At 42.7% G+C, this 11,289-nt stretch overlaps 1 protein-coding gene across 2 annotated transcripts; it reads right to left on the bottom strand.

Annotated features, from left to right (window-relative positions):
- Positions 1–970: 970 nt before the first annotated feature.
- On the bottom strand, positions 971–5,338 carry LOC124692490 (nuclear transcription factor Y subunit A-10-like). Of its 2 annotated transcripts, none has more exons than XM_047225877.1 (6): positions 5,183–5,338; positions 4,235–4,610; positions 2,624–2,742; positions 2,415–2,483; positions 2,023–2,166; positions 971–1,871 (listed from the first exon to the last, which is right to left on the bottom strand). In XM_047225877.1, exons 2-6 carry the CDS (start codon positions 4,491–4,493, stop codon positions 1,464–1,466), a joined length of 999 nt encoding a protein of 332 aa, XP_047081833.1. In that variant the 5' UTR covers positions 4,494–4,610; positions 5,183–5,338; the 3' UTR covers positions 971–1,463. The 2 variants fall into 2 exon arrangements, with proteins under 2 accessions (XP_047081833.1, XP_047081834.1); XM_047225878.1 differs by lacking the exon at positions 5,183–5,338 and adding an exon at positions 5,071–5,146.
- Positions 5,339–11,289: the final 5,951 nt, after the last annotated feature.

An 11,289-nucleotide genomic window follows, 5' to 3' on the forward strand; every position in this document is an offset into this window, starting at 1 on the left:
AGTGGCTACCATGTACAATGCTCTAATTTAGCCTAACATTTCAGTCAATAATAATTTAAAAATTTGGAAGATGAAGATACCGCTTAAAACGAAAGTGTTTGCATGGTACCTTTGTCGTGGGGTCATTCTTACTAAGATAATCTTGCCAAAGCATGGAAGTAAAAAAGTGTGTCTTTTATCATGATGAGACTATTAAATACTTATTATTTTAGTGCAAGTTTGCTAGGTCTATACGGTCAGCCGTCCAAATAGGATCTACCTTATACCCACCACGTAGTGTTGCTAATATATTTGGACATTGGCTCAACGGTGTGGATGTTAGGTTTAAGCGCCTTATTAGGATGTGAGCGATTGTAGTTATTTAGTCGTTGCGGCTATGTAAAAATGACAAGATTTTCAATAATATTTCTTCCTCTTTTATGCAGGTCATATACCGGTGCACAGCTACGCTCCACTCATAGGTGCCACTGCAGCGGGTGGAGCATCGAGACCTCTTTACGGATGTGTCTTCACGGTTGGATGATACGGCGAGAGATATTTTTTCCCAACATGGGTGGCAGCGTGATTTACGACTGGATCCACCTAGCTAGTTCTTTTTTATCTTTCGAGAACTTTGTTTTCTTTTCTTCAGATATCAGTGATGTTTTGTAACAGATATTTGTGCTACTGTGTGCATCCTAGCTATGCAGAAGCCAGATCTATTACTTAAAGTGATAAAGTGTCATTATCGGAAAAAAACTGATTTTGACTACGGACTTGGGCGGATGGGCACCACTTTGCATTCCTAGCCGACATGCAGCACAGCTCAGATAAACTTTCTTTTCCCTCAAACGCGCGTCTGAAATGTGTGTCGTTGTGTATTAAAAGAAAAACGCCAACTAGGATCCACAAGAACCCCTAATTGAGCTAGCCCAGGTGCTTTGGCACCATCTCAGAAGGTAACAGCTCAGACAAGCTTACAAACCAAATATCGCCATTACAACAGATTTTTATACCTTAAAAATTAAAACATACATAAAAACCAAACAAAGTCCAACTTACTCCAGTACATCTCCAACACGCACAAAAGTTTCAAATTTAAGATTCAGAGAAACCCTAATACACCACAAGAACCGTTAAGTCTGACTTATTCTGACAGATACAGATCATTAAAACCTGATGATACCATAGAGTGCATACTCATACACTGCTTGCAAGTACGTAGTAGTGCTTCTGATACTATGTTACAGGCATATGGGGAGCTCCATCATCACAACATTCCTGAGAACGAGCACTTCAGTTTCAGGAATAGGTAGGCGATGTAGAAGGTACCCCAAATGCAGTAGAGCCAAGAATGATTTGCCTACAGACAACCACACGGCGGAGAGACAGTTAGTCCCTGAGCCAGAGCCAGCCATGGCCACCAGACATCGCCGGTAGACCACCGCTCTTTGATCTAGTTGTCTGTGTATACCCCCCTCAAGTCATGCCTTGAGGAGCTCACAGCAGCCATCGGTTGCTGTGGCCCACTTGAAGGGGGTAGCAGCCCCATGCTCGCCGTCCATGATGATCGGCAGCGGGGTGAAGAAGGGTGTCCGGAGATGCTCGATGCTGTTGTAGTGGTCAACATCTTCGTGATCATACATGCTTGACACATCCGAGCCTGAGAGGCTCGAGATGCTGCTCCGGGAGTGTGGGTTGCGCAGCTCCGACTGCGGAATTACGGAGCTTGGAGACGTGGCGAAGCGCGAAGGTAGGTTATAGTCTGTCTTCTTGCTGCCTCCTCCGGGAGCGTCCTTTCCGCCCCCCTCTTTCTTCGTGTTGAGGAAGCGTCCTCCTGTGCCTCGTGCTCGGCGCATTGCGTGACGATGGCGTGATTCATGAAGGTACGGCTGCGTCATAATCATAAATAGCAATGAGTATGACGAAAGAGATGTGTTGAGTGACATGCTTTTTTAAATGGAAGAGTTTTATTTCCCCAGTCTCAGTGAATGACATGATTGCAATGGCAATGACTTCCACTTAGTGGAAGTACATGCTTACCTTTCTTCCTTTAATTAACTGGTTTTCTCTCTCTATCTTGGCACGAGCACGGCGACGACGAAGTATGCCTTGATATTGTTTTGCATTCACATAAATTGGTGCATCAGCTGGCGCATTCAGTGGCAAGAGCACTCGCCCACCAGGCTACATTGAACAGAAAAAATAAAGTGGAGAATCAAATAACAGAAAAAAATAATTGAGAAAAATATAGCAGATAAAATTAACTACTACATACTGAATGAAGATATGGTCCTATATAATTTAGTATGCTCACAGGTGAACGATCTTGCAATAGCAATGTTTCCAAATAGTTGTGTGCACACAGTTAGGGTCTCAACCAAGAGCAATGGAAATTTCAAAATGTAATTTAAATAATACACACTAAACCTTACCATCGATTTCATCGCGTAAGTGGTAAGTAGGCCATAGCATTGGTCGGCAGAAGGATAACTGGAAGAGATCTGGAACACGTGTGGTCAATTAGAAACTGAAAAGTGGAGATATCTAGAATCCAAGAAAGTTGGGAAAATAATAGACTTTCCTCTCAATAACTAAGTTAACCAAATTCTAAAAAGTGGACTAAGTTAACAGAAAAGTATACCATGGATGGACCTGAGCCAAACTCAAAACGACTGTTGTATTCCGGGAGCGGTGATTGCAGTGCAATAGTGGTGGAGTGATCCAAGGTCTTCTCTCCTTTACCTCCCGACTCCAAATTCCCTGAGCATCACAGTTCCTCAAAACCACGGCAATAAAAGTACCCTATGGATTTTAAAGCATTTTTCAGAGCTACCAAATGCTAAACACATAACTTGTTCTACATGATTGCAAATCCACGTATCAGCAACAGAATGGAAATGCTGTCTTTTTGGATGAGGAAAGATTTGGCTGTGACAAGTTTAACTCAAATCTCAACTAAATCCTAGTCAAATCTTCTTAGCATGATGTTCCATTGTTCAAAGCACTTCTGACGAGTTAGATCAATATCACAACATTCTGACATATCATTCAGAACTATCTGACTGAAATAAATTAAAGCGCTCACAAGTCTCGTTCAGAGCCAAAAATAAATATTACTATTAAGTTTTTGCTAAAAGCTGATGCTTCCTTATCTGCATTAATATTCTAGAAAAAAGGAGATGTAAGCTTTATATTATAGAAATGAACTGCATGCGGTTGGACAGACGTGTACGTTACTTACTGAATTAGAAAAGTAAATAGCTATATTGTATTCCATCAAGAACTACCTCTCTAGTCTATTATAAGATTATACTTGGCAAAACCTGATTCCAAGGTTTAAAAGGTGAAAGTGAAGAACCGGGGGCTTCTAATAACCATCGAGCATGTGCCTTATCAAATATTCTCATCCGTTCATTCATTATTGTATAAATTCATCTAGGGAAGGCTTTTGCCTTCCATAAAAATAGAGCATAATAATTATGTGTTCTACAAAACTAGGGGGCCGAATACCCAGTCCAGCTACCAAACTAGTGTCAATGTGTCATGTTCATGAAAAAATAAACCTTATCTTGGGTACAAAAATAAGAGAGGCCCAACTGCTACACCTTCAAAATATATTACAAAACTTTAATATAAGTAGTCTAATTAAGCTTTTATTTTCCCAACTAATGGGTTTAGCTAACTCGCTACCTTCTTTTATTTTTATGTTTTGGGTAATAAACCAAGCCTGCAACCATCAGTACTCATCAATCTTGTTGACAAGTCTTTGTATAGAGAGAAAACAAATCATAATGAATATTCCTATAAATTAAGAAGATAACAACAGCTTCTTGGGTCCAAAACATCTGATAATCCAACTAATTGCCCCCCTCTGGCATGACAGCTGACATATATAACACCGCCTTTCTTAGCAAAGATATGCAAATTCATATAGCTCATACCAAATTGCAACAAGTCTACGATTTTTTTTCCCATATGAGTAGAACAAAGAGCCTAATCTTCTAGCTATGACTTCATTCCAAACTCACCAACATTTGTTTATAAGTTGTGCCAAGATTTCAGATTTTAGATGATTACGGAGTCCAAATTCAAATTAAGCCATCATGGGATAATTCATCCAATCTCTCTAGATAACTTAACCTTGTGAGTTGTGACATTCCCTTCTGTTGACTGGCATAGTAGTAGCATGCACAGATCCAACTACCAAATTCTTGCAATCATTCCACAAACTACAAGCAAGAGAAGGCCTTACCTTGGAACATGGAGAACTTGAGCACCTCAGGAGCCCCAGTTTTGGGCGCTGGCGACGGCGGTACCGCCGGATCCAAGACGCCCTGAGCTCTGGGCACAACCTGGAACTGGCCGCCCCGGCGAGTCTCCGCCTCCGGCGACGACGACGACAAGGGCTCCCCGTACAGCATCTGGGACGCCGCCCACCACGGCACCGGTGCTCCACCTCCACCACCGGAAGCAACCTGCCCGAATCCTTCATGGCCCTTGAAGCTCATCATTGCCTGCTGCCTTGGCCAAGGAATTATGCCGAAGCGTCAGATTTTTCTCTGGGCCAAAGACAAGGATGCTTCAGCGGGATCTTTAGCTTCTGGGCGCACTAAGCATCATCCAACCACCTGTACCGAACCAATAATTGAATAACGGATTAGAGAGAGATTGCTGGTGTACGAACAGAGGTAAAAACAAAAGCTTAGCGGGCGCAGGGAATTGAAAACAAAGCAAGTGGGGAACTCCCCAAGAACTCAAAAAACAAGATGTTGTGGACAAGAAAAATAGATGAGAGAATTGAGGAGCATGCACGAAACTAATGGATAATAACCTACACAAACATGCAAGAAAACCAAGATGGGAGGAAAAGAAACTGAAATCCCAGAGAAGCAAAGGAAGCTGGAAAAACTGATGCGGAGAGCCAGGAAAAAAGAAGGCAGGTCGTGTTGGCAGAACAAAGAAGAGAATAAAAGGAAACCGATTTGGATGGATAACCACACGCTGGGAAGGATGAAAGAAGACCAGATGAAGAAGAAGATCAGCTTGGAAAGAAGGGACGGTGGCAAGATCAGAGCAGAGCCCACACACCCAGACTTTCGGAAGGCCAGGCAGAGATTTCCAAGAAGAGCTAGCAGAGAAGACTTTCAGCAGAGCAGAGCAGAGCAGTCCTACCATGAGCAGAAAAGGATTTAGGACGAACCAAATTAAGCGAGGTCAGCAGCAGCAGCAGCAGCTCGCATCAACGGACGGGGAGAGGGGGGAATCAGACGAGAGAGGCCGCTCGCATCTCAGCTGGAGCTGCGGGAGACCATCTAATAATGGCAACAAACGGCACGAGACAGGGAGAGGGAGATGGAGATGTGGATGCAGGACTAGTATATAGTAATGCCGCTGGGCTGGGGTCACTGAGCAGAAACCAAGAAAAGGCCTCCCATCTCCCCATCTCTCTCTCTCCCTGCCCGGTTTGAGCTGAAAAGTTGGCCACCATCTCCTTCGGTGCAGTGTGCTCCCTTTACTTTGCCAGTTTGGTGTACTGATTCTATCCCGTAATAGTACAGGTACTGCTGCTTGAGTACCCGATCAGTGAGGAGGAGAGATTCTTCTCGGGACGCACGGCATCCATGGTTGCCAAATTGGTCATGCCGCCAGGAGCAGCTACCTGACAACTGTTGGCTGCTTCTACCCCGGCCTCTCGGAAAGGCAATACCGCTCCAAGTACACACATGACCTTGCTTGCCCATTGGCAAAACCTAGGGTCACCCAATGTCCCAATGTGGCGGCCGTGCCCGTGCGTGCGTGCGGCGACCTACATTTGTGATTTGTCCTCCAACCAAGCCGGGAACCTGCTGATTGGCAAAGCTACGCCGGTTGGTCATTTTCAGACCCCTCTTTCGTCTAATCCATTGCTCCTTCCGTGATCCAAATAGGTCATTTAATAGTATTTATTTTTTAAGAGCGCGGGTGCACAGCCATCTTACTAGTTATATCAATGTTACTCATTTTGCATTATTCTTTTTAACCAATGGGGGATGAGATGTGGGTCTATAAACTGCTCGAAGCACAGGCAAACCATAAGATAAATAAATGTGTTTAAGGTGTCATTTTCTCAAAAAGATATGTGAGATATATGCATGAAACAATGTGTGTTTCTAAGTAATTATTCCCTCCATTACAAATACCCAGCGTTCCGGGTTTATTCAACGTCAAATTTTGTAAAGTTTGACCAAATATTGGGCAACATATGTAATATAAAATCTATGGTATTATAATCATTGTAAAATATATTGTCATAGTATATGCATTTGATATTATAAATTTTAATATTTTATGTTATATACTTGGCCAAACTTTGCAAAGTTTGACTTTGATTAAACCCATATCCAAGGTAATTAAAACAAAGAGAGTAAGTACTATGCAAGGTAACGGCACAAAATGCCGCCACCGCTCGCCAATTGGCTCGATTTTCACCGGCAACTATGTCTTCTCGACTCGCAGCTGAGACTGGATGACGGATCTCGCGATCCAACAACCCAACCTTAGGTAGACCTCCTTCGGCGGAGGAGATGGACACCACCACCATGCCCGGAGCAGCTGCTCCAGGGATCCTCATGACGTGGGTGAAGCCCAAGGAGCCACCTCCGACGGAGTAGCCAGCGGAGCAGCAGCTCAAGAATAAGCCCGCTCGGACCCATCCTGGCCCAGAACCGACCAAACTCCACGCCGCCGCCGCCCGGCAGTGCCGCCGCCTGCAGATCGCTTCCTGGCCACCATCACCCAACTTCGTCGTCGCAGATGGAAGCTACCTGGCCGCCGCCGCCAAACCCCCAGACAACGGCCGAGGAAGAGCCGCCGCCGCCACGCCACCAGGGCTTTGCCCAGCGGTGCCTCAGGCGGCGGCGACGGGGGCAGAGAGTGCACGGGGGGAGGGAGCGGGGAGGGACGAGGCGGCCACCGAGAGGTTAGGGTTCAAAAGATTGTGCAGAATTGCCCGTGTCACAATTATTTGGACTGTAAGTAATATTTGTGTGACATTATAAAATACGAACGCGATCATATTGCCTGTATCATAATTATACTTTAATTATAATATATAACTATTTTTGTATGATACTTAACATGTTTTAACGACAAAAGTACCATCTTGAAGACTACATCATGCCAATTTTGAAAACCGCACAACAGATTTGATGTCCGGTGATACGTGTTGTAGTTCATAGTCTAGGCCAGAGTTACTCAAGTCCAGTCTCCAATCCAGTAGGGATTTGAGGCCCTTCCACACACCTATCTATATATCTTATGAAGCAACCCACTAACATGCATTAGTGATAGTGCATCTCTACATGCAAGCTATCGATTATCTATTATTTGAGCTATCTGTTTGTTCATGTCATCTCACTAACATTTATCTATATATGCAAGCAATCTACCTATTCAACCATCCAATTATCTGCGTCATCATTTTTTAGCCCTCAAATACATAACCATTTCAAGAATTTTGACAATTGTGACTAATCGGATCTTGCATATTCCCGTAGGCGTAGACAACTTCTTATTTCATGTGTCTCATATCCTTTCGTTTACCTAACATAGTTCTTAAAGAGATTCTCGCCGCAACACACCGTATCTTTGTAGTTATGTGTATATATGTATGCGGTGATGTGAATATAATATTATATATATGAGCGCTTGAAAGAACCATATATATGTCATCATCGCCAAAAAAGAACCATATTTGAAATTAAAAGTAGATGTTGTAGGGTTCAAGCCTAAGTTGGCCCTGTTTTGCTTTGCTTTGCTTTGCTTTTCATTTTATTTTATTTTATTTCTTTGCTCTCCGCTTTGCTTACATTTACATGGGGCCTAAACCTCATAAATATTGTGCAATTTTCTTTCTTGCTCTTCTGAAAATATCCCATGCGTTTGCATGCCTTCACCCCACGCAAAGCAAAGGAGAAAGGGGGCGGAGGAAAAGACAACGCCATTATGCGTCTATATGCGCGGGGGCTTTTATAAGCAAGCTCCACGGAGATCTCTATTATTGGTCACCGAAGCCATCCGATCCGGCGCCCACTACAGCTAAACAAGCTGCGTGCATCAGATTTGAGTGAGACTTTTCCAAGGCCAACGCCACGGTTGGTCCTACACAACCATCTGCATCCCCAGCCACATAGCTAAGCAAACCATCGAGGATCATGATCTGTACATCCATCTGTCTGCGTCTCGATCTGCTCGGTAAGTTTTTAGGTTAAGTTATTATTGTTTAGCAAGGTTTGTGGTATTCTGTATTCGAGAGAAGTTCAATTTTTCCTCCTAAACTTGTCGCAAAGTTTGGTTTACACCCCTTTAGTCTAGTTTGGTTCATCATCTTACAACCTCAAAGTGTGAAAACGATTCGAAATTAAACCCTCCATCTTTTCGACAGGTTTTAACCCGGTTTTTCTCGCCACAGTCACTAGTTTTTCTTATCATCGCAAACCAGTGACCAGCTCCCGTATATGCATGCGCAACAAACAGAAGATGATTGCCGATTTCTGGTTTCCTAGCTTGTTGCAGTAGAAACGAATTTCTACACTGAAGACATAGTGCATGTAGTAATTAAAAACTGGTGACGTGGCAAAATAAAACATGTCAAAGTCTATTGTGTTGCAGAAGGGGTATTTTTGGACGGTTTTTAGAGTTTGAGGTTGTAAATTGAACCAAACTAGACTAAAAGGTTGTAATGTAAACTTTGAGACAAGTTTAAGGCGGTAAATTGGACTTCTCGTATCCAAATTATCTAGCTCATAAGGAAAATGCATTTTAAAATATAAAAAACTTCCGAAAAGAATCGCACCTATACAATTATACATATGGACATTCTTTGTTTGTTCACAAAGTTTTACGGCTAAAAGACATTTTCTATAGCCTATGTTTTTTTCGATAAAGGATGCTTTATTACTTATAATAATCAATTACATCCAGCCTCTGCATAACCAGGATGCACACAGCCGTTTATGAGTCTTTACGTCCAGAAAAGATGTCAAACAAAAAGCAAACTAGGCGGAATACATATCGGAACGATGAATCATATAACGCCTAAGGTGTGGGAGGGGCTTCAATCCGTAGACTATGCTGCCACCCATGTAGGGAAAAAGTATCCCTAGCCGTATCCTCCAACCGTGTACGAGACCTCCGTAAATAGGTCGCGGTTCTCCATGCGCCGAAGAGGTAACCACAAACGGAGAATACCTGTACATCCGTAGATGACTCGCAACAAAGAGCAAATTTTATTATTAAAAATCTTGTCATTCCTACTCAGCCACGGCGCCCAGATAACTGCTAGCGCCCCCACCCTAAGAAGCAACTTGAACCTTGAATCTATACCATGAAGCCAATTGCCAAAGACATTGGCCACACTAGTCGGAGGATACAAGGTAGACGCTACTTGGATGACCGACCAAATAGATCTCGCGAACCGGCACTCGGAAGAAGAGGTGTTTAATAGATTCATCATGATGACAAAAAACACATCGCTTACTTCCTTGCCAATTCCGCTTAACAAGATTGTCTTTGGTGAGGATGACACCTCGACGAAGATACCATCCAAATATTTTTATTTTTAATGGTATCTTCATCTTCCAAATTTTCTTATTATTATCAACTGGTAAGTCAGAATGAAGTATGGCATTGTATAAAGATTTGACCGAGAAAGAGCCATCTACATGTAGGTTCCACCGAAATTCATCTGGACCAGGTGATAAATTAATATCGCCCAGCCTTTGAATTAAGGTAATCCATGCCAATAGCCTCTGTCCTAGCAAAACTCGTCTGAACGTCACATTTGGTGGAGAGGTAGCCATTACTGTAGCAATGGTATCTCCTTTGCGATGAACGATGTTATACAACGCAGGATACTGTTCACTTAGAGGTGCATTGTCTAACCAAGCATCTTCCCGAACCGTATCCGTGTTCCATTCTTAATTGAGAAAGTTCCATGACGAAAAAAGACATTTTTTGTCGCCATTAGACCAGCCCAAAAATGTGAATCCCCTGGTTTCCAAACCAATTGGGATAAAGTCTTGGAGCCGATATATTTTCTCCGAAGAATAGTTTGCCAAATCCCATCCTCGGTAAGGAGCTTAAAAAGCCATTTACCCAAGCAGAGCTGAATTCTTGACCTCCGGGTCATGAACTCCAAGCCCACCTTGATCTTTGGGACTACAAACTATACTCCATTTAACCAGTCGATATTTCTTTTTCTCACTGTCCCCTTGCCAAAAGAATCTGGATCGATAATAATCGAGTTTATGCAGAATTCCTTTTGGCAATAGGAAGAATGATAACATATACAGTACCATATTTGTCAGTATCGAATTAATGAGTACCAATCTTCCTCCCAGGGACAGTAATTTACCTTTCCAACTACTAAGGCGCTTCTGTAATCTTTCTTCAACTATTTTCCATTCAGCTATCGTAAGTCTCCGATAATGAATCGGAATACCCAAATAGCGAATAGGAAATTGGCCTTGCCCACAACCAAACAACTCTGTGTAAAGAGTTGTATCATCTTGGGCATCACCGAAACAGAACAATTCACTTTTATGGAAATTGATTTTCAAACCCGACAACTGCTCAAAAGCCGCCAAAATTAATTTCAGGTTGTGAGCTTTTTCGAGATCATGATCCATAAACAGAATTGTATCGTCGGCATATTGAAGGATAGATAAACCACCATCAACCAGATGTGGAATCACACCTTCAATCTGACCATCAGACTTGGCCCGCTCAATGAGTATAGCCAAGCATATCCGCCACAATGTTGAATAACATTGGTGATAACGGATCCCCTTGGCGTAACCCTTTTCGTGTTTGGAAATAATGGCCGGTGTCATCATTAACCCGAATAGCCACACTACCTCCATACACGAAATCATTAATTAAAGCGCGCCATTCAGGAGAAAAACCTTTCATCCTGAGTGTCTGTTGAAGAAAAGACCATTTGACCTTGTCATATGCCTTTTCAAAATCTAATTTTAAAATAACCCCATTTAATTTCTTAGTATGCATCTCATGTACTGTCTCATGCAAAACCGCCACTCCATCAAGGATATTTCTTCCTTGCATGAAAGCAGCTTGTGATGGTCGAACGACATGATCCGCAACCGTATTAAGTCTAATGGTAGCCACTTTCGTGAAAATCTTGAAACTTACGTTTAAGAGGCAAATAGGTCTATATTGTTGAATCCTTTCTCGCCTCATTAACTTTCGGTAACAAGATTACTTCACCAAAATTTAGACGAAATAGTTCTAGTTGTCCAATATGCAGAG

Source organism: Lolium rigidum, chromosome 2 (assembly GCF_022539505.1).
Source record: "Lolium rigidum isolate FL_2022 chromosome 2, APGP_CSIRO_Lrig_0.1, whole genome shotgun sequence".
NCBI classification, from domain to species: Eukaryota; Viridiplantae; Streptophyta; class Magnoliopsida; order Poales; family Poaceae; genus Lolium; species Lolium rigidum.

Coding starts and splice junctions, on each gene's coding strand:
- LOC124692490 (XM_047225877.1), bottom strand. CDS start 4,493: ATGATGAGCTTCAAGGGCCATGAAGGATTCGGGCAGGTTGCTTCCGGT. Junction 2,484..2,623: donor TTGGCTCAGGTCCATCCATG/GTATACTTTTCT, acceptor CACGTGTTCCAG/ATCTCTTCCAGTTATCCTTC. Junction 1,872..2,022: donor AGTTAATTAAAGGAAGAAAG/GTAAGCATGTAC, acceptor ATTATGACGCAG/CCGTACCTTCATGAATCACG.